The 25,911-nt window shown below is 35.4% G+C and overlaps 1 protein-coding gene across 3 annotated transcripts in view; it reads left to right on the top strand.

Annotated features, from left to right (window-relative positions):
* GRIA4 (glutamate ionotropic receptor AMPA type subunit 4) overlaps positions 1 to 25,911 on the top strand; it is a 771,385-nt gene that overhangs the window by 538,694 nt on the left and 206,780 nt on the right. For 2 of the 3 annotated variants that reach the window (XM_053708572.1, XM_053708570.1), the window contains exon 9: positions 20,947 to 21,054. In XM_053708572.1, the coding sequence (XP_053564547.1) occupies positions 20,947 to 21,054 (108 nt within the window). Of the gene's footprint in view, positions 1 to 20,946; positions 21,055 to 22,140; positions 22,378 to 25,911 lie in introns of those variants that run through there. The other variant, XM_053708573.1, reaches the window with a different exon arrangement.

Raw genomic sequence — 25,911 nt, 5'->3', positions numbered from 1 at the left:
ACTCCATAATCACAAAGCATAAAACATATTTTTAATAGCTCTGCAAATTTATTAAAAAGAAAAGGCTGAAATATCACATTGACATAAGTATTTAGACCCTTTGCTGTGACACTTGAAATTTAAGAGAGAGCAAACATAAGGGGAGCGCTAAAATAAAGCAGAAAGAGATCTCCTAAATATAATAGTGTACTATGTAAGTCCTAAAATGGGGGTATTATACTTAAGTAACATGGTGAACAAATAAAGATATATGTAAAATATATGAAAAGCAAGTACAAAATTAAGTGAGTAAGTAGGGTTTTATTAGTAACAATGTTGCAATAAAATACTAGAAGTAGAAATAAAAATATAAAAATATAAATGATGCCGGCATCACTGTGGGCTAACAATATATAAGTTGCTTTAATATTAGTGCCCTAGAGATATAAAATCAACTATTTTGATAAATGTAAATGCCTAAATAAAGATTATAGACTATACGTATCATTGGAGACATAAAATCATACAGACACAAAAAGCATATACCAGCACATGAGACAAAGAACGGAGCTCAAACAAGGAGCTCAAAAAAGAGGAAGGAATGTCTCAGAGTAGCTGTAATATAGAACGTTCCTTTGTGGTATTATAAAACTGGATGGGTGATACCTTATGAGTACAGTTTTTGTCCGACTTGTCCGTCTGTTGTGATATGCGTCAGCTAGCTGTATTTTTTGGTTGTGGTTGTGTGATCACATGTTCTGCTTTGAGCCAATCAGGAAGTTGCTTTACCGGGCTGGAGCCAATCCAAGAACTGCTTAACCGGGCTTGGTTTCTGGAAGATATTGTGACTCAGGACAGCTGTATTATTGAGATTTCAAAGTCCATCCAAATGTTGGAATAGTTGTGCGGGCATTTCTTTTAGGATAAGTTCTAGTCCAGGAATTACGCATATAACGTATACTCTTAGGATCCAGGGAGTATCATGCACCTGTTTAGAACAGTATATGAAAAGCGCATTAGGGCTGCAGATAGATGCTGGGGCAGGGATTGCGCATATAAAGTACACTTGTTTTACACAAAGTGACTAATGCACCTGTCCTACTATCAATGCCCTTAGGTGAAAATATGTAATATACGATGGGGTGAGAAGATCTACGCGTTTCAGCCGTACCGGCCTTTATCAAGATGCTCACTTAGTGGAAAGTCCAGGTTAAAATATGTTTCAGGTTTCTAGTATTCCTCCAATTGGTTGTCCATTTATTTGATTGAGCCAATCCTAGTGCTCAGTTTGTTAATGCACATGATTGAATGTAAGGTATCACCTGTCAATAAATTAACTTTTTCTGCTTCAGTGCCAGAAGACTTCCATATTCACAATCAGTGTGATAGTTGCAATTAACATACATGATGATACATTGAAAACAGTGATTGGTGTGTTTATTACAATTGAAAACAATGAATTATTCTCGCTATAATAAAATAGTGTAGTTGCGTTGGAAATAGAAGATTGTTATGGAAGCTTATAGTTGATGCTTGTAGTAAAACTGAGTGAGAAAACAGTAGATAAATAAATACATTAGAGAGTATTAATATGTCTAAACATATAAGGATAATGTAAAGTATGTGATCGTATATAGAAAAATTGAGTGCTGTGAAATGTACTATCCTAGCGTGTTAGAAGGGGGATCATAATAGTGGGATCACAAAGAATTTATGAACAATAATAAGATATTATTTTAAAGAGAGGCTATATAGTATAAGCTCTCTTTTGTGTAGTGACTCTATGTAGGTGCTCAACTAGTGTAGAGGAGGTCTCTTCTCTTAGTGCGATATAATAGATAGTATATAAAAAATATAAATATATATATATATATATATATCCCAAATGTTCTTAATATTAAAAAATATATATATACATATATATCAAGTATGGAAAAAAGAGAAATCAATAATGAATAATAGGCGCTCAGCTAAAACAATTTCTTTCTTGGATAGGAGTATATTCCTCTTCAACAGTTTATCAATGGTTTAAAAAATAATAATAGTCTTATGCAGATGAAATACTTTTCTTTCTCCCAATTATCACTTCTTATTACAGTATCATGAAGTAAGAATTTCCTGCTTACCAGCTTTTACCCCAATCTTATGAGGTAAAGTATTCGCTCTTTAGTGGGTAAAGTTGGTGGTTTCTTTGTGGCTTTTTAAAGGGAATTTTTCAGATTCCTGGTCCGCTTGTAGATCCCTTTCTTGGGATATCGCTTTCGGATTCAATGGAGATCCTGGACTCTCTTGTTTTCTTTCAGATGGTGATAAGAAACCTTGTCCCCTCAGAAGATCACTCGGGATGTGCAGGAAAAGAGAATAAAGATATACATAGCATAACACTGTATATACCAAAATAAAAATGTATTACTGTATACAAGATATGCTTACAATATTCAACCTCAATCCAATATGGTAATAGCATATAAAAGCACCACAGCCTGTTGTAAAGATCTCAGTGCTGCAAAGTCCGGTTGGTGGGTGTATCGTATTTAAAGTCACGACTTTTGGTTGCAAGGGGACTTGAATTGTTTTGTTTTGAACGGGTTAGAGATATGTCCCCCGTGTGACAGTGGTTTAGCTTAATTGTTCATTAGTTTGTATAACAATTCATAAAAGCAAGTTGTTTGTGAATGAGTGAATGTCACTTATATAAAATACTGGCAAAGTCTATTAGTCAACTTGTCAATACTGAGAAGTGTTTTATATACAAACAAAGTTGATATATAAATTAAAAGTAACAACAATAAAATATAGCCGAATGAAATAGGACCTGTCCGCCCACTTTGTTTGTATATACAACACTTCTCAGTATTGACAAGTTGACTAATAGACTTTGCCAGTATTTTAGATAAGTGACATTCACTCATTCACAAATAACTTGTTTTTATGAAATGTTATACAATCTGATGAACAATTAAGCTAAGCCACTGTCACACGGGGGACATTTCTCTAACCTGTTCAAAACAAAACAATTCAAGTCCTCTTGCAACCAAAAGTCGTGACTTTAAATACGACACAGATCTTTACAACAGGCTGTGGTGCTTTTATACACTATTACCTTACCTCATATTGGATTGAGGTTGAATATTGTAAGCATATCTTGTATACAGTAATACATTTTTATTTTGGTATATACAGTGTTACGCTATGTATATCTTTCTTCTCTTTTCCTGCACATCCCGAGTGATCTTCAGAGCGGACAAGGTTTCTCACCACCATCTGAAATAAAACAAGAGAGTCCAGGATCTCCATTGAATCCCAGAGCGATATCCCAAGAAAGGGATCTACAAGCCGACCAGGAATCTGGAAAGTTCCCTTTAAAATGTCACAGAGAAACCACCAACTTTACCCACTAAAGAGCGAATACTTTACCTCATAAGATTGGGGTAAAAGCTGGTAAGCAGGAAATTCTTACTTCATGATACTGTAATAAGAAGTGATAATTGGGAGAAAGAAAAGTATTTCATCTGCATAAGACTATTATTATTTTTAAAACCATCAATAAACTGTTGGAGAGGAATATACTCCTATTTTAGAAAGAAATTGTTTTAACTGAGCGCCAATTATTCATTATTGATTTCTCTTTTTTCCATACCTGTTACAGTGTCAGGGGTACACTGTGTCAATATCTAGGTAGCACGCTATTTCTGGCTATACAAATTATTTTGTCATATTTGGGGTATATATTGTGTGCATACTGTATTGATAGAATCTCCTAAGGTTTAAAACAGACACCCATATATCCACTTCATTAAATACTGAATTGTACTATACTTAGGTACATCCTCTGATAGATATATACAAATACTATCACTTAAGTTTTAGCGCTGGTGCCCTTCTTTCATTTTATACACATATATATCAAGATATACAAAAACATATAATAAAAATAAAATGTACAAAAAATATACAAAAAAGATAATATACAATATATATATATATAAATAATAACATGAGTTATATTGGACCAGAGATAATTTTGGACCAGAAAGGTTCTAAATAAATAAAAGGAATTGAGGAAAAAGAGGGGATTTATTGCCCATGTAGGTGATCAAAGCTTAATGTGCAGTGAAGGGAATTATATATACACACACACATATACAAAATATACACATATGTATATATATATATATATATATATATATATATATATATATATATATATATATATATATATCCAAGCAGTTTTCCAGGTCAACCCACCAAGAGGCAACAGCCTGGGTGCAAATATAAATAGCATACAAGGACAAAAGTAAATGCACTCTCAGGTCTTCCACGATTTACTTTATTTTAACGTTTTCGAGGTTCACAACCCCTTCATCAGCATGATGATTGAGTACAATATCTGGAATGACAGTTATTAATATCCGGGCGTATCTAAAGGCAACATTTAAATGTACTGTCACTTTAAGACACAATGAAACACATGGAAGCTTAATAAGTGTAACTCACTAGGAATACTCTCAAAGTGAATCAGAATAAAGAATCAATGAGGGATAGATTTGTTACAATTATATACTGTATATAGCTGCATAATAATGTAGCAAATTGTGAGCCTTAATATCTCTAAGAATGTTTTAAACACAAGCGCCAGTTCTTAACACAGGTGTGTAAAAGAGAAAGAGTATTTACTGATATCAGATATGGTGAATTTGTACCGAGATACTAGTATCTAATGAAGCAAACATAGAAACAAAGTTCAATCAGCGCTTACCAGGGCTGAGACAGAAGCGGAGGTGCTGTAAACAAAGCCTGACAGGCTGGTAACGTCACCGGAGATCAGATGGCGGAGGTCTGAAGATCCGTTGGCGTTTTCACACATAGAAAGTCAGCAAAAAGGTAAGTGAAGGTTCCTACGAATACCACTGACACAGAGGTCCGGTTAGTTACAGGTGAAGCTGGAATGCAGCAAGGAAAAAAAACATTTTCTCTCTTCAAAACGGCTTAGGACATCAGACTGGAAGCGGAAACAAACAGTCAATACCAAGCAATGATTACTAGTGCTGACTGGCTTTTAAGCAGGTGGAAAGGGGATGAGACTAATTTTAAAGGGATAGCAAGGTTAGGTGAATAATATGTGAAAACTCTGGGAGACGTCACAAAAAAAATAATTAAAAAAAATAATATATATACAGGGAGTGCAGAATTATTAGGCAAATGAGTATTTTGACCACATCATCCTCTTTATGCATGTTGTCTTACTCCAAGCTGTATAGGCTCGAAAGCCTACTACCAATTAAGCATATTAGGTGATGTGCATCTCTGTAATGAGAAGGGGTGTGGTCTAATGACATCAACACCCTATATCAGGTGTGCATAATTATTAGGCAACTTCCTTTCCTTTGGCAAAATGGGTCAAAAGAAGGACTTGACAGGCTCAGAAAAGTCAAAAATAGTGAGATATCTTGCAGAGGGATGCAGCACTCTTAAAATTGCAAAGCTTCTGAAGCGTGATCATCGAACAATCAAGCGTTTCATTCAGATTAGTCAACAGGGTCGCAAGAAGCGTGTGGAAAAACCAAGGCGCAAAATAACTGCCCATGAACTGAGAAAAGTCGCTTGCCACCAGTTTGGCCATATTTCAGAGCAGCAACATCACTGGAGTGCCCAAAAGCACAAGGTGTGCAATACTCAGAGACATGGCCAAGGTAAGAAAGGCTGAAAGACGACCACCACTGAACAAGACACACAAGCTGAAACGTCAAGACTGGGCCAAGAAATATCTCAAGACTGATTTTTCTAAGGTTTTATGGACTGATGAAATGAGAGTGAGTCTTGATGGGCCAGATTGATGGGCCCGTGGCTGGATTGGTAAAGGGCAGAGAGCTCCAGTCTGACTCAGACGCCAGCAAGGTAGAGGTGGAGTACTGGTTTGGCTGGTATCATCAAAGATGAGCTTGTGGGGCCTTTTCAGGTTGAGGATGGAGTCAAGCTCAACTCCCAGTCCTACTGCCAGTTTCTGGAAGACACCTTCTTCAAGCAGTGGTACAGGAAGAAATCTGCATCCTTCAAGAAAAACATGATTTTCATGCAGGACAATGCTCCATCACACGCGTCCAAGTACTCCACAGCGTGGCTGGCAAGAAAGGGTATAAAAGAAGAAAATCTAATGACATGGCCTCCTTGTTCACCTGATCTGAACCCCATTGAGAACCTGTGGTCCATCATCAAATGTGAGATTTACACGGAGGGAAAACAGTACACCTCTCTGAACAGTGTCTGGGAGGCTGTGGTTGCTGCTGCACGCAATGTTGATGGTGAACAGATCAAAACACTGACAGAATCCATGGATGGCAGGCTTTTGAGTGTCCTTGCAAAGAAAGGTGGCTATATTGGTCACTGATTTGTTTTTGTTTTGTTTTTGAATGTCAGAAATGTATATTTGTGAATGTTGAGATGTTATATTGGTTTCACTGGTAAAAATAAATAATTGAAATGGGTATATATTTGTTTTTTGTTAAGTTGCCTAATAATTATGCACAGTAATAGTCACCTGCACACACAGATATCCCCCTAAAATAGCTAAAACTAAAAACAAACTAAAAACTACTTCCAAAAATATTCAGCTTTGATAGTAATGAGTTTTTTGGGTTCATTGAGAACATGGTTGTTGTTCAATAATAAAATTAATCCTCAAAAATACAACTTGCCTAATAATTCTGCACTCCCTGTGTATATATATATATATATATATATATATATATATATATATATATATATATATATATATATATATATATATATATGTGCATATATAAGGGAGTGGGTATTACAAAAGATAGTGATTGGTGTATGAGATCTAAAATAAGAAATTCAAATCAAATTCCGAATTTAATCAATGTGGGTGAAGTGTTTTGAAATTATATATAAACTCAGCTTATTGTCTTGATAATAGATTTCCCATGTTACCTCTTCTTTTATTTAGATGGAGTTTTTTATACCCCAGAATTGAAAATGTTTCAGGTTTTCATTATGGATTTCTTTGAAGTGAGACTATAGTTTGGTGTCATTGGATTCATGCTCAATTTTTAAAATGTGTTCACGCATCCTATCTCTTAATAGCCTGCTTGTTTGACCAAAATATTGTAGTTTACAGGAGCATTGAATGAAATAGATTATATTTTTATCTGTACATCTGATTTATTCTTTGATTTTTGTATAATACTCTGTGTTTTGTGATTTTATTTCTTTATTTTTGTTACTGTATTGACATGATTTGCATGTGTTACAAGGAAAAAAGCCTACTAGTTTTTCACCTCTTAAGTCTTTAAGTGATTGTACCTCTATATTCACTTGGTGAGAGGAAGTTCTTTAGGTTCTTTGCCTTTTTGAAAATTACCTCAGGGTGGTTTAATATAGTGCCAATGTCTCTTTAATATCTTTTTGATTTCGTAGTGTTGTGAGCTAAAATTTGTAATTAATGGTATAAAGAATTCATCCTGATCTTTAGTATTAATTTTCTTGTCCTTTATTTTTGTTTTTAGAAGGGGTTCTCTATCAATATTTTCTATTTCAATTTTAGTGTTTTCTATTGTTTTAACATTATAGCCTTTTTCTATGAATCTCTCAGTTATAATTTTGGATTGTGTTTTATAACCCTCTATTGTGGAGCAGTTCTTTTTCATCCTCATGAACTGGCCTTTTGGTATATTTGTATTTTTTTGGCTACTATATTCATAAATGAAGGAGATACCCATATTGTTGGTATTCATGTCTGTCATAAATGTTTCTAGTAATTCAATATCCCCTCTCCAGACATTGAATATGTCTTCTATATACCGAAAATAGTGCACATGATTCACTCCCCAGGGGCCTCCTTCAATGACTTGTTCTTCAAAGAGGCCCATAAATAGATTGGCATAATTGGGAGCGAACCTTGTGTCCATCGCCATCCCTTTTACTTGAAAGTAGATTTCTTCATTAAATAGAAAGCTGTTATTATTAAGAATAAAATTAATACATTATTCTGTTCTGTGAGTAACTCAGTATCTTTATCTAAGAAATGTTTTGTGACTAATACTCCGAGTGTATGAGTGAAATTCATATACAATGAATTAACATTAAATGTTACTAGGATGTAGTTATCATGCGAAATTCGATTTTTAATGTTATTTAAGAAATGGGTAGAGTCTCTTAAATAGGCTGGTAATGTAGTGACATATTTTTGAAGGAAGTAGTCTATGTACTGTGACAGGTTTGATGTTAATGATTCAATTCTCGATATTATGGGGCAACCTGGTGGTTTATCAATGGTTTATGAATGGGTGCATCCCATTTCTCTTGGTCATCTTTGAGATATTTCTACAATTTGATTAGAGTCCCCCTGTGGCAAATTAAATTGATTGGGCATGATTTGGAAAGGCACACACCTGTCTATATATGGTTTCACAGGTGAAATGCATATCAGAGCAAAACCCAGATCTGAGGAAGACTACAAAAAAACATTTTGGCTGCATTTAAGGTTCCCAAGTTTGGAACAACCAGGACTCTTCCTAAAGTTGGCCACCCATCCAAACTGAGCAATCAGAGGAGAAGGGCCTTGGCAGGAGAGATGACCAAGAACCTGACTCTGGTTGAGCTCAAGAGATCATGTGTGGTGATGGAAGAAACTTGCAGGAGGACAGCCATAACTGCAACACTCCACTGTTCTGGGTTTTATGGGAGAGTGGCCAGATGGAAACCTCTCCTTAGTGCAAGGCACATAAAAAACAACAACTTGGAAGTTGCATAAAAGGACCTAAGGGGCTCTCAGACTGTGATAAACAATATTTCCTGACCTGGTGAAGATTGAACTGTTTGGCCTTCAATTCCAAGCATCATGGAGGAAACAAGGCACTGCTCATCCCCTGTGCAACAACATCCCAACTGTGAAGCATAGTCGTGGTAGCATCATGCTGTGAGGGGTGGGTTTCAGTGGAAGACACTGGGGGACTGGTCAGAGTTGAGGGAAAGCTGAACACAGAAAAATACATAACTATTCTTATTAAAATCCTGGCCCAGAGTGCTCTAGAACTTAAACTGAGCTGACGGTTCACATTCCAAAAGGACAATAACCCTAAGCAAACAGTCCAAAAGACAGCAGCACTCACCACTTTCAAAATTGCAGAAATGTATTGAAACACCAAGGTGCACAAGATAACGTTTCGGACCTCAGTCCTTAATCATGTCAGGACTGAGGTCCAAAACGTTGTTATCTTGTGCACCTTGGTGTTTCAAAAATGTCTGCAATTTTGGAAGTGGTGAGTGCTGCTGTCGTTTGGACTGTTTGATTTGTACTTGGGACCTAGTGTGGAGCCCTTGACAGAGTTGCACCTTTTTGTCTGTTGTGCTGTTCCTATGAATGACCCTAAGCACACAGTCAAGACAATGCAAGAGTAGCTTAGGGACAACTCTGTGAATTGAGTAAATTGAATTTGAGTGGCCCAGTCAGAGCCTTGACTTGAACCCAATCACACATCTCTGGAGGGACCTGAAAATGGCTGTCCACTGACTGTCCCCATCCAACCTGACAGAGCTTGAGAGGATCAGCAGAGAAGAATGACAGAAAATACAAAAACCCAGGTGTGCCAAGCTTGCAACATCATACCAAGAAAGACTTGAGGCTTTAATTGCTGCTAAAGGTGCTGAGTACTGAGTTGAGGGTTTGAATAATAAATTTGCAGAGTTATCTGTTTTTTGCGTTCTTAATATGCGGGATGGTAGAGTAGATTGATGTGGAAAAAATAATTTAAACCATTTTAGCATAAGGCTGCAAGAAAACAAAATGTGAAAAAAATTAAGGGGTCTGAATACTTTCTGAATGCACAGTATATTGTATATAAAATATATAGAAGTATATTTCTCCAACATAGGTGTGTCCGGTCCACGGCGTCATCCTTACTTGTGGGATATTCTCTTCCCCAACAGGAAATGGCAAAGAGCCCAGCAAAGCTGGTCACATGATCCCTCCTAGGCTCCGCCTTCCCCAGTCATTCTCTTTGCCGTTGTACAGGCAACATCTCCACGGAGATGGCTTAGAGTTTTTTGGTGTTTAACTGTAGTTTTTATTATTCAATCAAGAGTTTGTTATTTTAAAATAGTGCTGGTATGTACTATTTTTTAACAGAAAAGAGATGAAGATTTCTGTTTGTAAGAGGAAAATGATTTTAGCAACCGTTACTAAAATCGATGGCTGTTTCCACACAGGACTGTTGAGAGGAATTAACTTCAGTTGGGGGAAACAGTGAGCAGACTTTTGCTGCTTGAGGTATGACACATTTCTAACAAGACGATGTAATGCTGGAAGCTGTCATTTTCCCTATGGGATCCGGTAAGCCATTTTTATTACATAAGAAAAAAAAGGGCTTCACAAGGGCTTTTAAGACTGTAGACATTTTCTGGGCTAAAACGATTGATATATAAGCATATTTTATACTTCATAGCTTTGAGGAATTATTTTATTCTTGGGAATTATGTAAAATAACCGGCAGGCACTGTATTGGACACCTTATTCTCTAGGGGCTTTCCCTAATCATAGGCAGAGCCTCATTTTCGCGCCTCTATTGCGCACTTGTTTTTGGGAAGCATGACATGCAGATGCATGTGTGAGGAGCTCTGATACATAGAAAAGACTTTCTGAAGGCGTCATTTGGTATCGTATTCCCCTTTGGGCTTGGTTGGGTCTCAGCAAAGCAGATACCAGGGACTGTAAAGGGGTTAAATATAAAAACGGCTCCGGTTCCGTTATTTTAAGAGTTAAAGCTTTCAAATTTGGTGTGCAATACTTTTAAGGCTTTAAGACACTGTGGTGAAATTTTGGTGAATTTTGAACAATTCCTTCATGCTTTTTCACATTTGCAGTAATAAAGTGTGTTCAGTTTAAAATTTAAAGTGACAGTAACGGTTTTATTTTAAAACGTTTTTTGTACTTTGTTATCAAGTTTATGCCTGTTTAACATGCCTGAACTACCAGATAGACTGTGTTCTGTATGTGGGGAAGCCAAGGTTCCTTCTCATTTAAATAGATGTGATTTATGTGACACAAAATTTAGAGAAAATGATGCCCAAGATGATTCCTCAAGTGAGGGGAGTAAGCATGGTACTGCATCATCCCCTCCTTCGTCTACACCAGTCTTGCCCACACAGGAGGCCCCTAGTACATCTAGTGCGCCAATACTCCTTACTATGCAACAATTAACGGCTGTAATGGATAATTCTATCAAAAACATTTTAGCCAAAATGCCCACTTATCAGCGAAAGCGCGACTGCTCTGTTTTAGAAAATACTGAAGAGCATGAGGACGCTGATGATATTGGTTCTGAAGTGCCCCTACACCAGTCTGAGGGGGCCAGGGAGGTTTTGTCTGAGGGAGAAATTTCAGATTCAGGGAAAATTTCTCAACAAGCTGAACCTGATGTGATTACATTTAAATTTAAATTGGAACATCTCCGCGCCCTGCTTAAGGAGGTGTTGGTCATTCCAGAGAAATTATGTAAAATGAACAAGTTCCTAGAGGTCCCGGGGCCCCCCGAAGCTTTTCCTATACCCAAGCGGGTGGCGGACATTGTAAATAAAGAATGGGAAAGGCCCGGCATACCTTTCGTCCCTCCCCCTATATTTAAGAAATTGTTTCCTATGGTCGACCCCAGAAAGGACTTATGGCAGACAGTCCCCAAGGTCGAGGGGGCGGTTTCTACTCTAAACAAACGCACCACTATACCCATAGAAGATAGTTGTGCTTTCAAAGATCCTATGGATAAAAAATTAGAGGGTTTGCTTAAAAAGATGTTTGTTCAGCAAGGTTACCTTCTACAACCAATTTCATGCATTGTTCCTGTCACTACAGCAGCGTGTTTCTGGTTCGATTAACTAGAAAAGGCGCTCAATAAAGATTCTTCTTATGAGGAGATTTTGGACAGAATTCATGCTCTCAAATTGGCTAACTCTTTCACCCTAGACGCCACTTTGCAATTGGCTAGATTAGCGGCGAAAAATTCTGGGTTTGCTATTGTGGCGCGCAGAGCGCTTTGGCTAAAATCTTGGTCAGCGGATGCGTCTTCCAAGAACAAATTGCTTAACATTCCTTTCAAGGGGAAAACGCTGTTTGGCCCTGACTTGAAAGAGATTATTTCTGATATCACTGGGGGCAAGGGCCACGCCCTTCCTCAGGATAGGTCTTTCAAGGCCAAAAATAAACCTAATTTTCGTCCCTTTCGCAGAAACGGACCAGCCCCAAGTGCTACGTCCTCTAAGCAAGAGGGTAATACTTCTCAAGCCAAGCCAGCCTGGAGGCCAATGCAAGGCTGGAACAAAGGTAAGCAGGCCAAGAAACCTGCCACTGCTACCAAGACAGCATGAGATGTTGGCCCCCGATCCGGGACCGGATCTGGTGGGGGGCAAACTCTCTCTCTTCGCTTAGGCTTGGGCAAGAGATGTTCTGGATCCTTGGGCGCTAGAAATAGTCTCCCAAGGTTATCTTCTGGAATTCAAGGGGCTTCCCCCAAGGGGGAGGTTCCACAGGTCTCAATTGTCTTCAGACCACATAAAAAAACAGGCATTCTTACATTGTGTAGAAGACCTGTTAAAAATGGGAGTGATTCATCCTGTTCCATTAGGAGAACAAGGGATGGGGTTCTACTCCAATCTGTTCGTAGTTCCCAAAAAAGAGGGAACATTCAGACCAATCTTAGATCTCAAGATCCTAAACAAGTTTCTCAAGGTTCCATCGTTCAAAATGGAAACCATTCGAACAATTCTTCCTTCCATCCAGGAAGGTCAATTCATGACCACGGTGGATTTAAAGGATGCGTATCTACATATTCCTATCCACAAGGAACATCATCGGTTCCTAAGGTTCGCATTTCTGGACAAGCATTACCAGTTTGTGGCACTTCCGTTCGGATTAGCCACTGCTCCAAGAATTTTCACAAAGGTACTAGGGTCCCTTCTAGCGGTGCTAAGACCAAGGGGCATTGCAGTAGTACCTTACTTGGACGACATACTGATTCAAGCGTCGTCCCTTCCACAAGCAAAGGCTCACACGGACATTGTCCTGGCCTTTCTCAGATCTCACGGGTGGAAAGTGAACGTAGAAAAAAGTTCTCTATCTCCATCAACAAGGGTTCCCTTCTTGGGAACAGTAATAGACTCCTTAGAAATGAGGATCTTTCTGACAGAGGCCAGAAAATCAAAACTTCTAAACTCTTGTCAAATACTTCATTCTGTTCCTCTTCCTTCCATAGCGCAGTGCATGGAAGTAATAGGTTTGATGGTAGCGGCAATGGACATAGTTCCTTTTGCGCGAATTCATCTAAGACCATTACAACTGTGCATGCTCAGTCAGTGGAATGGGGATTATACAGACTTGTCTCCGACGATACAAGTAGATCAGAGGACCAGAGATTCACTCCGTTGGTGGCTGTCCCTGGACAACCTGTCACAGGGGATGAGCTTCCGCAGACCAGAGTGGGTCATTGTCACGACCGACGCCAGTCTGGTGGGCTGGGGCGCGGTCTGGGGACCCCTGAAAGCTCAGGGTCTTTGGTCTCGGGAAGAATCTCTTCTCCCGATAAATATTCTGGAACTGAGAGCGATATTCAATGCTCTCAAGGCTTGGCCTCAGCTAGCAAAGGCCAAATTCATACGGTTTCAATCAGACAACATGACGACTGTTGCGTACATCAACCATCAGGGGGGAACAAGGAGTTCCCTGGCGATGGAAGAAGTAACCAAAATCATTCAATGGGCGGAGGCTCACTCCTGCCACTTGTCTGCAATCCACATCCCAGGAGTGGAAAATTGGGAAGCGGATTTTCTGAGTCGTCAGACATTTCATCCGGGGGAGTGGGAACTCCATCCAGAAATCTTTGCCCAAATTACTCAATTGTGGGGCATTCCAGACATGGATCTGATGGCCTCTCGTCAGAACTTCAAGGTTCCTTGCTACAGGTCCAGATCCAGGGATCCCAAGGCGACTCTAGTAGATGCACTAGTAGCACCTTGGACCTTCAAACTAGCTTATGTATTCCCGCCGTTTCCTCTCATCCCCAGGCTGGTAGCCAGGATCAATCAGGAGAGGGCATCGGTGATCTTGATAGCTCCTGCGTGGCCACGCAGGACTTGGTATGCAGACCTGGTGAATATGTCATCGGCTCCACCATGGAAGCTACCTTTGAGACGAGACCTTCTTGTTCAAGGTCCGTTCGAACATCCGAATCTGGTCTCACTCCAACTGACTGCTTGGAGATTGAACGCTTGATCTTATCAAAGCGAGGGTTCTCAGATTCTGTCATTGATACTCTTGTTCAGGCCAGAAAGCCTGTAACTAGAAAAATCTACCACAAAATATGGAAAAAATATATCTGTTGGTGTGAATCTAAAGGATTCCCTTGGGACAAGATAACAATTCCTAAGATTCTATCCTTTCTTCAAGAAGGTTTGGAGAAAGGATTATCTGCAAGTTCTCTGAAGGGACAGATTTCTGCCTTGTCTGTGTCACTTCACAAAAAGCTGGCAGCTGTGCCAGATGTTCAAGCCTTTGTTCAGGCTCTGGTTAGAATCAAGCCTGTTTACAAACCTTTGACTCCTCCTTGGAGTCTCAATTTAGTTCTTTCAGTTCTTCAGGGGGTTCCGTTTGAACCCTTACATTCCGTTGATATTAAGTTATTATCTTGGAAAGTTTTGTTTTTGGTTGCAATTTCTTCTGCTAGAAGAGTTCAGAATTATCTGCTCTGCAGTGTTCTCCTCCTTATCTGGTGTTCCATGCAGATAAGGTGGTTTTGCGTACTAAACCTGGTTTTCTTCCGAAAGTTGTTTCTAACAAAAACATTAACCAGGAGATAGTCGTGCCTTCTTTGTGTCCGAATCCAGTTTCAAAGAAGGAACGTTTGTTGCACAATTTGGATGTAGTTCGTGCTCTAAAATTCTATTTAGATGCTACAAAGGATTTTAGACAAACATCTTCCTTGTTTGTTGTTTATTCTGGTAAAAGGAGAGGTCAAAAAGCAACTTCTACCTCTCTCTCTTTTTGGCTTAAAAGCATCATCAGATTGGCTTACGAGACTGCCGGACGGCAGCCTCCTGAAAGAATCACAGCTCATTCCACTAGGGCTGTGGCTTCCACATGGGCCTTCAAGAACGAGGCTTCTGTTGATCAGATATGTAAGGCAGCGACTTGGTCTTCACTGCACACTTTTACTAAATTTTACAAATTTGATACTTTTGCTTCTTCTGAGGCTATTTTTGGGAGAAAGGTTTTGCAAGCCGTGGTGCCTTCCATCTAGGTGACCTGATTTGCTCCCTCCCTTCATCCGTGTCCTAAAGCTTTGGTATTGGTTCCCACAAGTAAGGATGACGCCGTGGACCGGACACACCTATGTTGGATAAAACAGAATTTATGTTTACCTTATAATTTACTTTCTCCAAGGGTGTGTCCGGTCCACGGCCCGCCCTGGTTTTTTAATCAGGTCTGATAATTTATTTTCTTTAACTACAGTCACCACGGTATCATATGATTTCTCCTATGCAAATATTCCTCCTTTACGTCGGTCGAATGACTGGGGAAGGCGGAGCCTAGGAGGGATCATGTGACCAGCTTTGCTGGGCTCTTTGCCATTTCCTGTTGGGGAAGAGAATATCCCACAAGTAAGGATGACGCCGTGGACCGGACACACCGTTGGAGAAAGTAATTTATCAGGTAAACATAAATTCTGTTATTTAAGTGAAGAACATAGGAATTTAAAGTATTTCTATAAAACATATTAAAAATGATATTGCATGTTTCCATGTATTTGACTGGGAAGGGCACACACACACACTTTGGAGCTCTTGCCATATACCATATCACTTTTAACCATTTTGAAACCTTTTTATCAATATTAAAATATGTTTTATTAAAAAGTGTATATATGAGTGTAATATACATTTACAGGCCAATTTGCTTTCGAACAAATAGGGGCCTATTTACCAATGTGCGAGTGGACATGATATGAAGTAGTGTATCATGTACACTGCACATCTCGGCACATCGATAAATCTTGTGAACTGCTGGTGCAATGCCCCCTCTGCAGTTTTGCGGCCAATCGGCCACTAGCAGGGGGTGTCAGTCAACACCCAGAGGAGGTGGACAAGTTATGGAGCAGCGGTCTTTAGATTGCTGCTTCATAACTTCTTGATTACTTCTGTTTCCGGTGAGCCTTCATACAGATTTTGATAAATATGCCCCATTGTCTCATCTAGTAGCATCTTTATTTTTTAATAAAATAACTGCACAAATAAATTATATGGGGTTAAAAGTGGCGGGTGTTGGGGGTGTTAGATAAAAAACATCACTGAAAAATGCCTGTACATTGCGGTCTATGGGAACTATGTGTTCCCAGTAAATATATATGTATCTGCTTATATACATTTATATTTATGTGTTAATATGTGTATAACATATTACATAGTAACACATAAATATATATAAATAAATAAATATATATATATATATATATATATATGTATATAGTCATATACATACAATACTGTGAAAAGTCTTAGGCTACCATTAGTTTTTGTTTTAGCAAAGTCTTAATTACCATCCATATTTATTTTTCGGTCTCTTTATTAAGATACAAAAAATAAAATACCGGAACTATGTACACAAAATATAAAACAACTCAATTTGCAGAACACAATGGCTTATTCAGGTAAAAGTCAGTATTTAGTGTGACCTCTCTTGGCACTGACTCTTTTAGGGACACTGTCCTGAAGTTTTCAAAAGTAATCTTCTGGTATATTATACCAGGCTTCTTTCAGCTCTTCACATAGTTCTTCTTTAGATTTAGGTTGTCTTTTTTTTATTTCTTTCTCTGTCCAGGTGATCCCATACTGCCTCTATAATATTCAGGTCTAGAATCTTTGGAAGGACAGTCCATGACTGTCAGTGTTTTATCAGTTTTTTTTCTCTCCAAATATTATTTAACATTGTGCTTGGGATCCTTTATCATGCTGGAAAAAAAACATTCCCAATCAGGCGCTTTCCAGAAGGAATGGCATGATGAATTAAAACCTGTCTGTACATTTTAGCATTTATGATTCCATAAATTCGGACAATATTGCCAACAGCACTGGCAGAAATGCAGCCCCAAACCAGGACAGACACTACACCATGTTTCACTGAAAGCTACAAGCACTCATTCTTCCATATCTATCCAACTGTTTTCACATATTGTCGACGATTGGACTAAAAAATATCAAACTTGGATTCATCACTCCATAATACTCTTTTCCACTGAGCTTCATTCCAATCTTTGTGAGCTTTAGCATATCTTAGCCTTTTTACCCTGATCCCCTTCCGAAAAAGTGTTTTTTTTGTCTGCTACCCTTCCACAAAGACCATTACTGATCAAGCTTCTTCGGAATGTAGAAGGGTCAACTTGGCATCCTGATGAAGCTATCAGATGCTAAGCCAGGTCCTTCCTGGACTTCTTCCGGTTTCTCAAAGAAGAAACTCTGAGAAACTTCTCATCAGATTTTGAAAGTTTTCTTGACCTTGCAGTCCTTTTTTTTGTCCTTGATCTCTCCTGAGTCTTCAAATTTCTTTCTAACAGCTTGAATACCAAATCTAGAGTATCCAGTTTGTTTGCTGATTTCCCTTTGAGAGTGGCCTCTCAACATTCAAAATTATTCTGTGATCATTGGCATTTTGAATTGAATGATGTGACTGAAAAATTAAAAAGTGAGAGAAACACACTCAGCTGAGACAGTGATTGAAAGTTTGTCTTATTAGCACTCCACTTGTAATCTAGCCAAAATAAATGCTAGACAGAATGATGCATTCAAAGAAAAGATTAGTCTGATAATAACATGTGGATGTATTTTTTAAAGTTTCATTAGCTGTTTAAATACTGACAAAATAAGTGTAAAGTTTTAGTGTCTATAAAACACTGGGAGCTGCCATGTTGTAACTTAGGTTACTTTCTCTGCTGTGGCCAATAAGGGACAGTTATAAATAAGTCACTAGAATGTGCAGCCAATGGCTGTGTGGAATGTAACAGTGTTCTGCACTTCCCTTTCTAACACAAACTGAAAAGCTCCCAATTTCAGAATGGAATTATAGGAAAAGGGGACAAAATAAACAAAGTTAATTGCAGAGTATGTCTTTAAAGCTGCTTCATATTTTAGCCATCCTACGTATGCTATATCATATTGCGCAAATGGAGGAGAAAAAAACACATCGGAAAAAAATGACTACCTGTATACCTATCCTGATTAAGCCCAGACAGACAGACAGTAGGGATGGGCGAATGTTTCTAAAAATTTAAAATTTTAAAACGAATTTTGATACATTCGTTAGTTCGAATCGAATTTTCGAATGTTTATATAACATTCTAACATTCTATTTTCGAATATTCATTTTCAAATTTTTCAATAAAATTTGAGCATATTAGTTTGAATAATAGAATGTTTAGCTATGTATTCATTCAATTTCGAAATGTAATATTCTAATTCGAATGTGACATTCGAATTCAAATGTGACATTCAAATTCGAATGTAAGATTCAAATTTGAAATAGTATTTCTAGTCTACAACTGTGTTTAATAAATGTAATATTCGAATTTGAATGCTACATTCGAATTCGAATGTCACATTCAAATTCAAAATAGTATTTCTAGTCTAATGTTGTGTTTTTTAAATGGAATATTCAAATTTGAATGTGACATTCGAATTCGAATGTCACATTCAAATTCAAAATAGTATTTCTAGTCTACAACTGTTTAATAAATGTAATATTCGAATTTGAATGCTACATTCTAATTCGAATGTCACATTCAAATTCAAAATAGTATTTCTAGTCTAATGCTGTGTTTTTTAAATGTAATATTCAAATTCTAATGTGAAATTCGAATTTGAATGTCACATTCGAATTCAAAATAGTATTTTTAGTTTACAACTGTAAACTTTAGTTTACAACTTTAATAAATGTAATGTTCAAATTTGAATGCTACATTCGAATTCGAATGTAACATTCAAATTCAAAATAATATTTCTAGTCTAATACTGTTTTTTAGAAATGTAATATTCGAATTTGAATGTGACATTCCAATTTGAATGTGACATTTGAATTCGAAATAGTATTTCTAGTCTAATACTGTTTTATAAATGTAATATTCGAATTTGAATATGACATTCAAATTCAAAATAGTATTTCTAGTCTACAATTGTGTTTTATAAATGTAATATTCGAATGTCACATTCTAATTCGAAAGTGACATTCAAAAACTGTAAATAAGATTTGATAATAGAATTTTTAAGAATATTCGTTCTTATCAACATTTTATTATGTAAATCGAATTTCTACAATAACATTCGTTCTAACATTCAAATTCGAATATAAACACATTCACTTATCCCTAACAGACAGAGAGATGATTGATAGATAGATAGATAGATAGATAGCATTGCCAAACTTTTTAAAGAGAAATGCACTGTATGCTTATGCAATTTATTTTGTAATAGTACTATTATAAATACTTAAAAATAGGAGATGATATTTTGCCTAATTATGGGTACCGATGATAATGATTCCTTTCATACACTACAATTAAAGTGACACTGAACCCACATTTTTTTCTTTCGGGATTCAGATAGAGCATGCAATTTTAAGCAACTTTCTAATTTACTCCTATTATCAATTTTCTTCGTTCTCTTGCTATCTTTATTTAAAAAAGAAGGCATCTAAGCTATTTTTGGTTCTGTACCCTGGACAGCACTTTTCTATTGGTGGATGAATTTATCCACCAATCAGCAAGGACAACCCAGGTTGTTCACCAAAAATGGGCCGGCATCTAAACTTACATTCTTGCATTTTAAATATAGATACCAAGAGGATAATGAAAATTTTATAATATTTGTAAATTAGAAAGTTGCTTAAAATTTCATGCTCTATCTGAATCACGAAAGAAAAAAATTGGATTCAGTGTCCCTTTAAGGCATGTCTGTTAATTTCTTTGTTTCAGTTTCTTTAAATTACATTTAGTCATATGCATTGCAAAATCATTGTAAATGTTAGTTATAACATTATTTTTATAATTGAATCTTTATAAAACAATGATTTATATATTATTATTATTATTATTATTACTTTGTTACTGTTATCTAGAGTGATAGATACCTAGAAATACAGAAACAAGGCATACATCTGTTTACAATGACAGAGCAAATATTAAATAAATATAATGGTGACAAAATAATCATAGTAACAGCAATAGAAAAGAAACCTGATTTCAGTTAAATAAATCAGGAACAACAAATAATTGCATAACATTAATGGAAATAAAACATGAACTAATATTAAATGTTGAAAAGTTTTCTATAAAAATGAAATAAACTTTATTTAAAAATTAAATCAAGAAATAAAGAATAAATGAGGGCACACGGTATGTTGGTGTTTAAATGCACCATGAAAAGTAAAGTCTTAATTAAATTCAAACTGATGTTTTCACATCAAAAGTAATATCTCATGATTACCACATCTCTTTTGTTATGTGATATGTGTAATGGGCTGTCATTTTAAATGAGAGACTGTGTGACCACCAGAAACATAAATTTACTGACGTGCTTATTAAGATACATTGTGCCACATCTTCATTTTCTTAGAGCAATCAAGCAAATTTATATAGATCTCTTGTTTTTTCATAGGATATATTTGTATATTGAATAGCTACTTATTTTATCAGTGATTAGTCTGAAACTAAATATTTTTTTTAAATGTATGATTAAAAAAATATCTAATTTGTATGTTTTTTTCATTAACAAAATGAAATCTGCATTCATAATTCTGAATTCAGTTTGTAAATGCATTTTAACATTGTATAATTAAGAAAATTATTATTTAACATGCTTTATAGATGTATTTTTTTATTATTCTTAAACACTATATATTTCTGTGGATTTTTTCAGATTGGATACTGGAATGATATAGATAAACTGGTTTTAATTCAGCATGAACCTCTGTTTAGAAATGACTCGGTTATTGAAAACCGAACTATAGTCGTCACCACAATATTGGTAAGTCTTCTCCTAATTTATTATGCTATTCATCTCATTTTTACACATGAATTAATCTTTTTTATTACAAAAGAAGAAATAAAAAAGCCTGGGAGTATTTTAGTTTTGTAAATTTAAAAATAAGTAGTGTTCAGACAATAAGTCATTGATTTAATTACATATTTTAAATAGTTGCTGGGTGGGTATAAATCAGAGCTACGAAATATTGGTTAAACAACCGCACAATTAAAAAAGTTAAAAAATATTATGTTTGTTTTTATTAAGTTTGACAAGAAATGTTTCTTTTCATATGGAAAATATGTATATTTGCTAACATTTTACAAAAGTGAATATGGAAAACACAAAACATTATTGAATGTGCCCATTAAATATATGCTTATTGGATACGCGTCAAGATAATTTTAAGATTCTTGACAAAAGAAAACAGATTTTTAATCTATCATGACAGTATTTTATAATAGTGCTGAATAATTTTTTTGTAAATACCTTTTTTAAATTTGTAGAATGTAAAAATTTAAGGATGTGTTTACAAACTATTTCTATATTTCTCTGCTGTTTATCAGATAAAAAAACAATAAAGTAATCCCAGTGACACTAAATTATCTTTTTTAATACACTGTAATATAAAACAATATTGTTCTTCCTCAGAAGGCAGACATGCCCTTTAAATCTGTTGTCAAATCAGGCTGGTCTAAGGTGACCTTTACCTGTCTGGACTTAGAATTTTCCACCTCACTTCCTTGCACTTTTCAACTGTCTCGTTAAACTTGACTCTTTTTTTTTTTAACTGTAGAAATGGAAAATGTGTCTTGAGTTGAATTTTTTTTTAAAAAAAAAACAATTGTTGTTTTTCTTTTTGTTGTAGCTGTTGAATAAAAAATATCTAAATGTTATTTGTGAAGCTAATGGTTCCTTAGACCAAAAAGAAACATCTTGATAAATGTTGTAATTCTCAATGTAATATCACATAGTTTATATTGCATGGTACGTTAAAATAAATAGTGTATGATATATGTAAGCTGTATTCTTTTCCTAAAAGACTCAGTTATGGGAAATCATACTTCAGTACAGTCCTCCTCTTTTCAGCCTCTGATGAAGAATCCTATTTTAAGAAATTGATCAAGATCGAAAAGATTTGCAAGATCCAGCGACCATTCCTTGCTATGGCTCAAGTATATAAATATATATTTAAAAAAAACACCAATCTAGTAACATTAGTAAACACTTTCTAATCTTGTATGTGGGTTACTATCCTCCTAGCTTGATAATCACCCCTATCGCTACATTGAAAATGCCTTAAGACTATAATTAATTAGGCAGCACAGATGGAGAATACATTTATTCCTTAAAGGTATTAAATAAAAAAATGCATATTAAGACTAAAGGCATTTGCTAGAAACACCATCCTGTTTTCTAAACCTGTGAGCCTTGTATGCATGACTGGCATATAAATATAAATGTGTGCGGTCTGTTTAATGTATTTAATGCAAATCAGAAATGTACTAAAATTCACTAGGCTGTCTGTTCTTTTTCAAGTATTTTTCATATACATTTCAACATTTTACCTTATAGAGTTTAGGTTTATTAAAGAGATTAGAATTTTAAGTTTGCTGATTTAGATAGTGCATACAATAAAATAAAATTCTTTTTTCATTTTATTATCAGATTTATTTTGTTTTTCTTGGATTTGTTTTTGTTGAAATGTAAGAATGCATCTAGATAGGTTGGCATGCACATGTGCACATTCATGTGAGCATCTAAATATGCTGTTGTCAACAGGCACTAACTTTCATTAAAGGATACCAAAAGAAATAGATCATTTTAATAATATTTTTATATTTTTTTTGTATTTTATTGTATGCTCTATCTGGATTGTAAAGTTTGATTTTGACCACTGTGTCTCTTTCAAAAGTGACAAATAATCACTATTAAATAAAAAAATGTTGGTGCTTAAATTAGTATCTCATCACCCTCATTAGTTTTGTATACTAAATAAAAATCATGTACTGCGGATAATAGTAGCTGTTTGACAGTAACAGGTCTGTAGTTGCTGTCAGAGCTTATTATTATCGCAAGCATAGACAAACAGCTTACAGGTAGCAATTCATGTGGATTTTATATGTAGTTTCAGACTAAAGCTACCTGCAGGGGTGAATAGGCCAGCCCTGTACCAAATCCGTTTGCTTTAAAATTCAGCTTTGCTTTAGGTTGTGTTAGTACATATTATAATAGTGAGTTACCAATGAATAGCAACAAATTTAAGATCATGGACTTCGTCAGATGTCTAAGACATATGTATAATAAGTGCTTAGTATTAGGTATTTACATTATAGCTGTTTTATTTTGTGTATGAGTATGTTTACCTGTTCTGGCTATATGTGTCTACGTTCTGAGCATATTAGACTTATAATGCTTATAGTAGCATGCAAAATGCAGAGCTTCTGTGCTAAACTGATTTGTGCTTTGAAGCTTTAATTAAAAGGACATTACCATGAAAACAAATTATTGAACTATATAATGGAGGTTAAGAGAAAATTACTAGCTATTAGGCCCATAATATTAAACAAATAATAAACTGCAAAATGCGTTAATTTATTCATGCTTGCGTATTATTTTGTTGGCTCTAAGAGATGAATTGGTACTAATTTAACACTTATATAGGACTTACTTGCTTCTTTAACAATTCCCTTGTTTTGGAAAATGTGAGTAGACTATCACTTGGAACGTGAACATAAATGGCTAGGTTCTGTTATTCAATGATCTAAATAAAGATTTACTTATTCAAAACTTATGTTAAAATAATAAACCAAATATGTGTAAGGCAACATTTTCACAACTCCTTATTTATATATTTCAATAAGATTTACAATGTTAACTTTCCTTTTAAAACATTGTAAAAGTTTTGTATTCAGTAGTGTTGCACTTTATATATCCCCACAGCCATTGTAAATGTCTTTGAAGCTTATGTATTTAATGTGAAGAATTGGCTATGTTGTATAATTGATTGTAATATAGTATATGTAATTAAGCTGTTTTGAATCGCTCATCTGCTTTATAAAAGCTCCTTGTTTAGATTTTTAACACATAAATAATAGCAAAATACTTCTGTAAAGGAAGATATTTGTATAATTAGTGGAATTGTTGTGCATGTATGAATTACATGGATGCAAAATTTAATGCAGTTTTAAAAGTCTCTTATTTTGTATATTTTGGTTTGTACCATAAAAATAAAGCTTAATATTTAAAGACATATCAAATCTTGTTTTCTATTTTTTGACATGTTCCTGAACCTACACAGCTGATTTGTACAAACTGTTCTTAAAAAAGGTAAATAATATGTTCCATGTGAAGTTCAAAGTGACTTGGTGTTATTTCTGGGAGTTGTATTTGTATTACTTATGTTTACTTCTGTTTTATTTTTATTATTTTGTTCTTGTATTAAAATTATTTGCTTCTGTTAAAATCTCAAAAAAAGACAATTTTTCTGTTTGTCTTTTCTAAATTAGTTTGGTTGATATTAAGGGGATAGTCTTATCAAAATTAAAATTTCATGATTCAGAAAGAGCATGCGATTTTAAGCAACTTTCTAATTTACTCCTATTATCAATTTTTCTTCGTTCTCTTGGTATCCTTTTTGAAAAAACATGAATGTAAGCATAGGAGCCGGACCATTTTTGGTTCAGAACCTGGGTAGCACTTTCTTATTGGTGTCTAAATGTAGCCACCAATCAGCAAGCGCTACCCAGGTGCTGAACCAAAAATGGGCCGGCTTCTAAGCTTACATTCAAATAAAGATACCAAGAGAACAAAGAAAAATTCATATTAGGAGTAAATTAGAAATTTGTTTAAAAGTGCATGCTCTACCTGAATCATTAAAGTTTAATTTTGACAAGACTATCCATTTAAGCTTCACAATACACTGACAAAGAAACTCCTACAAGAAATTAAAAGTACTATAAGCTCCTTGTAAGTTTTTAAGACTTTTATGTCATCTTGAGATAACATACCAGATATTTAAAAAAATTCTAAATACAATTGCTTTGCTGCAATTTTTTTTTTTCAATGACCAAAGTCAATCAATTGCCTTATTTGGAGGATCCAATCCAGATTTGTTAATCATTAAGCCAAGGCTTGCAGTATCATTTTGTTACCAAAACTGCATTTTTTATTTTTATTTATCTATTTATATATATTTTTTGCAGTATCTTTTCTTACCACCTCTGATTATGCCAGTTAGAGACATATACAGTATGTAGCAGGGGCTGGATTAAAATTTCAGAATGGGAAAACCCAGAATTTTTTTAATTAAAAGCTGGAAAGTGTGGGTTCTGAATAAAACATGAAAGTGTATTACAAAGTTTTTTTTAATATTTTATATAACAATCTCAAAGTGTTTTGTGTACCTTTAGTTATCATACATTGATATCATTAATTTATAATGTAAAATAAGCAGCAGCTGACACCATATATTTTATAATTGTTCATGCAACATCCCTACCTACTGATGTAATTCTTTTTTACCTGACTAATATGGTTAGGTCACGTTTGAATTAGCATTCCTCCCAAACCCCTAGTTTCTATTTTGTTTTTACACTGGTCCTATATTTCTGTACCCAAAATAGATTCAGCGGGCTGCTGGTCCCTACACCAGGATTCAATATTGTAGACTCCAAAATATATAGTAGCACTTCTGATAAACAGATATCCCTTTTAATGAAAATAAAATAAAATATATATTTCTGTACAAAGCCAGTTAGAACAATAAACTATATCCATAAATGTAATTTTCTTTTTCCAATCTTGCATTCTTGGTCTTTCCCACGAATTTTAAAAAAAATTACAACAAATAAAAACTAT

This window comes from Bombina bombina, chromosome 3 (assembly GCF_027579735.1).
Source record: "Bombina bombina isolate aBomBom1 chromosome 3, aBomBom1.pri, whole genome shotgun sequence".
Lineage (NCBI taxonomy): Eukaryota > Metazoa > Chordata > Amphibia > Anura > Bombinatoridae > Bombina > Bombina bombina.
The sequence above is the reverse complement of the archived record's forward strand: the minus strand, read 5'-3'. Positions and strand labels throughout refer to the sequence as shown.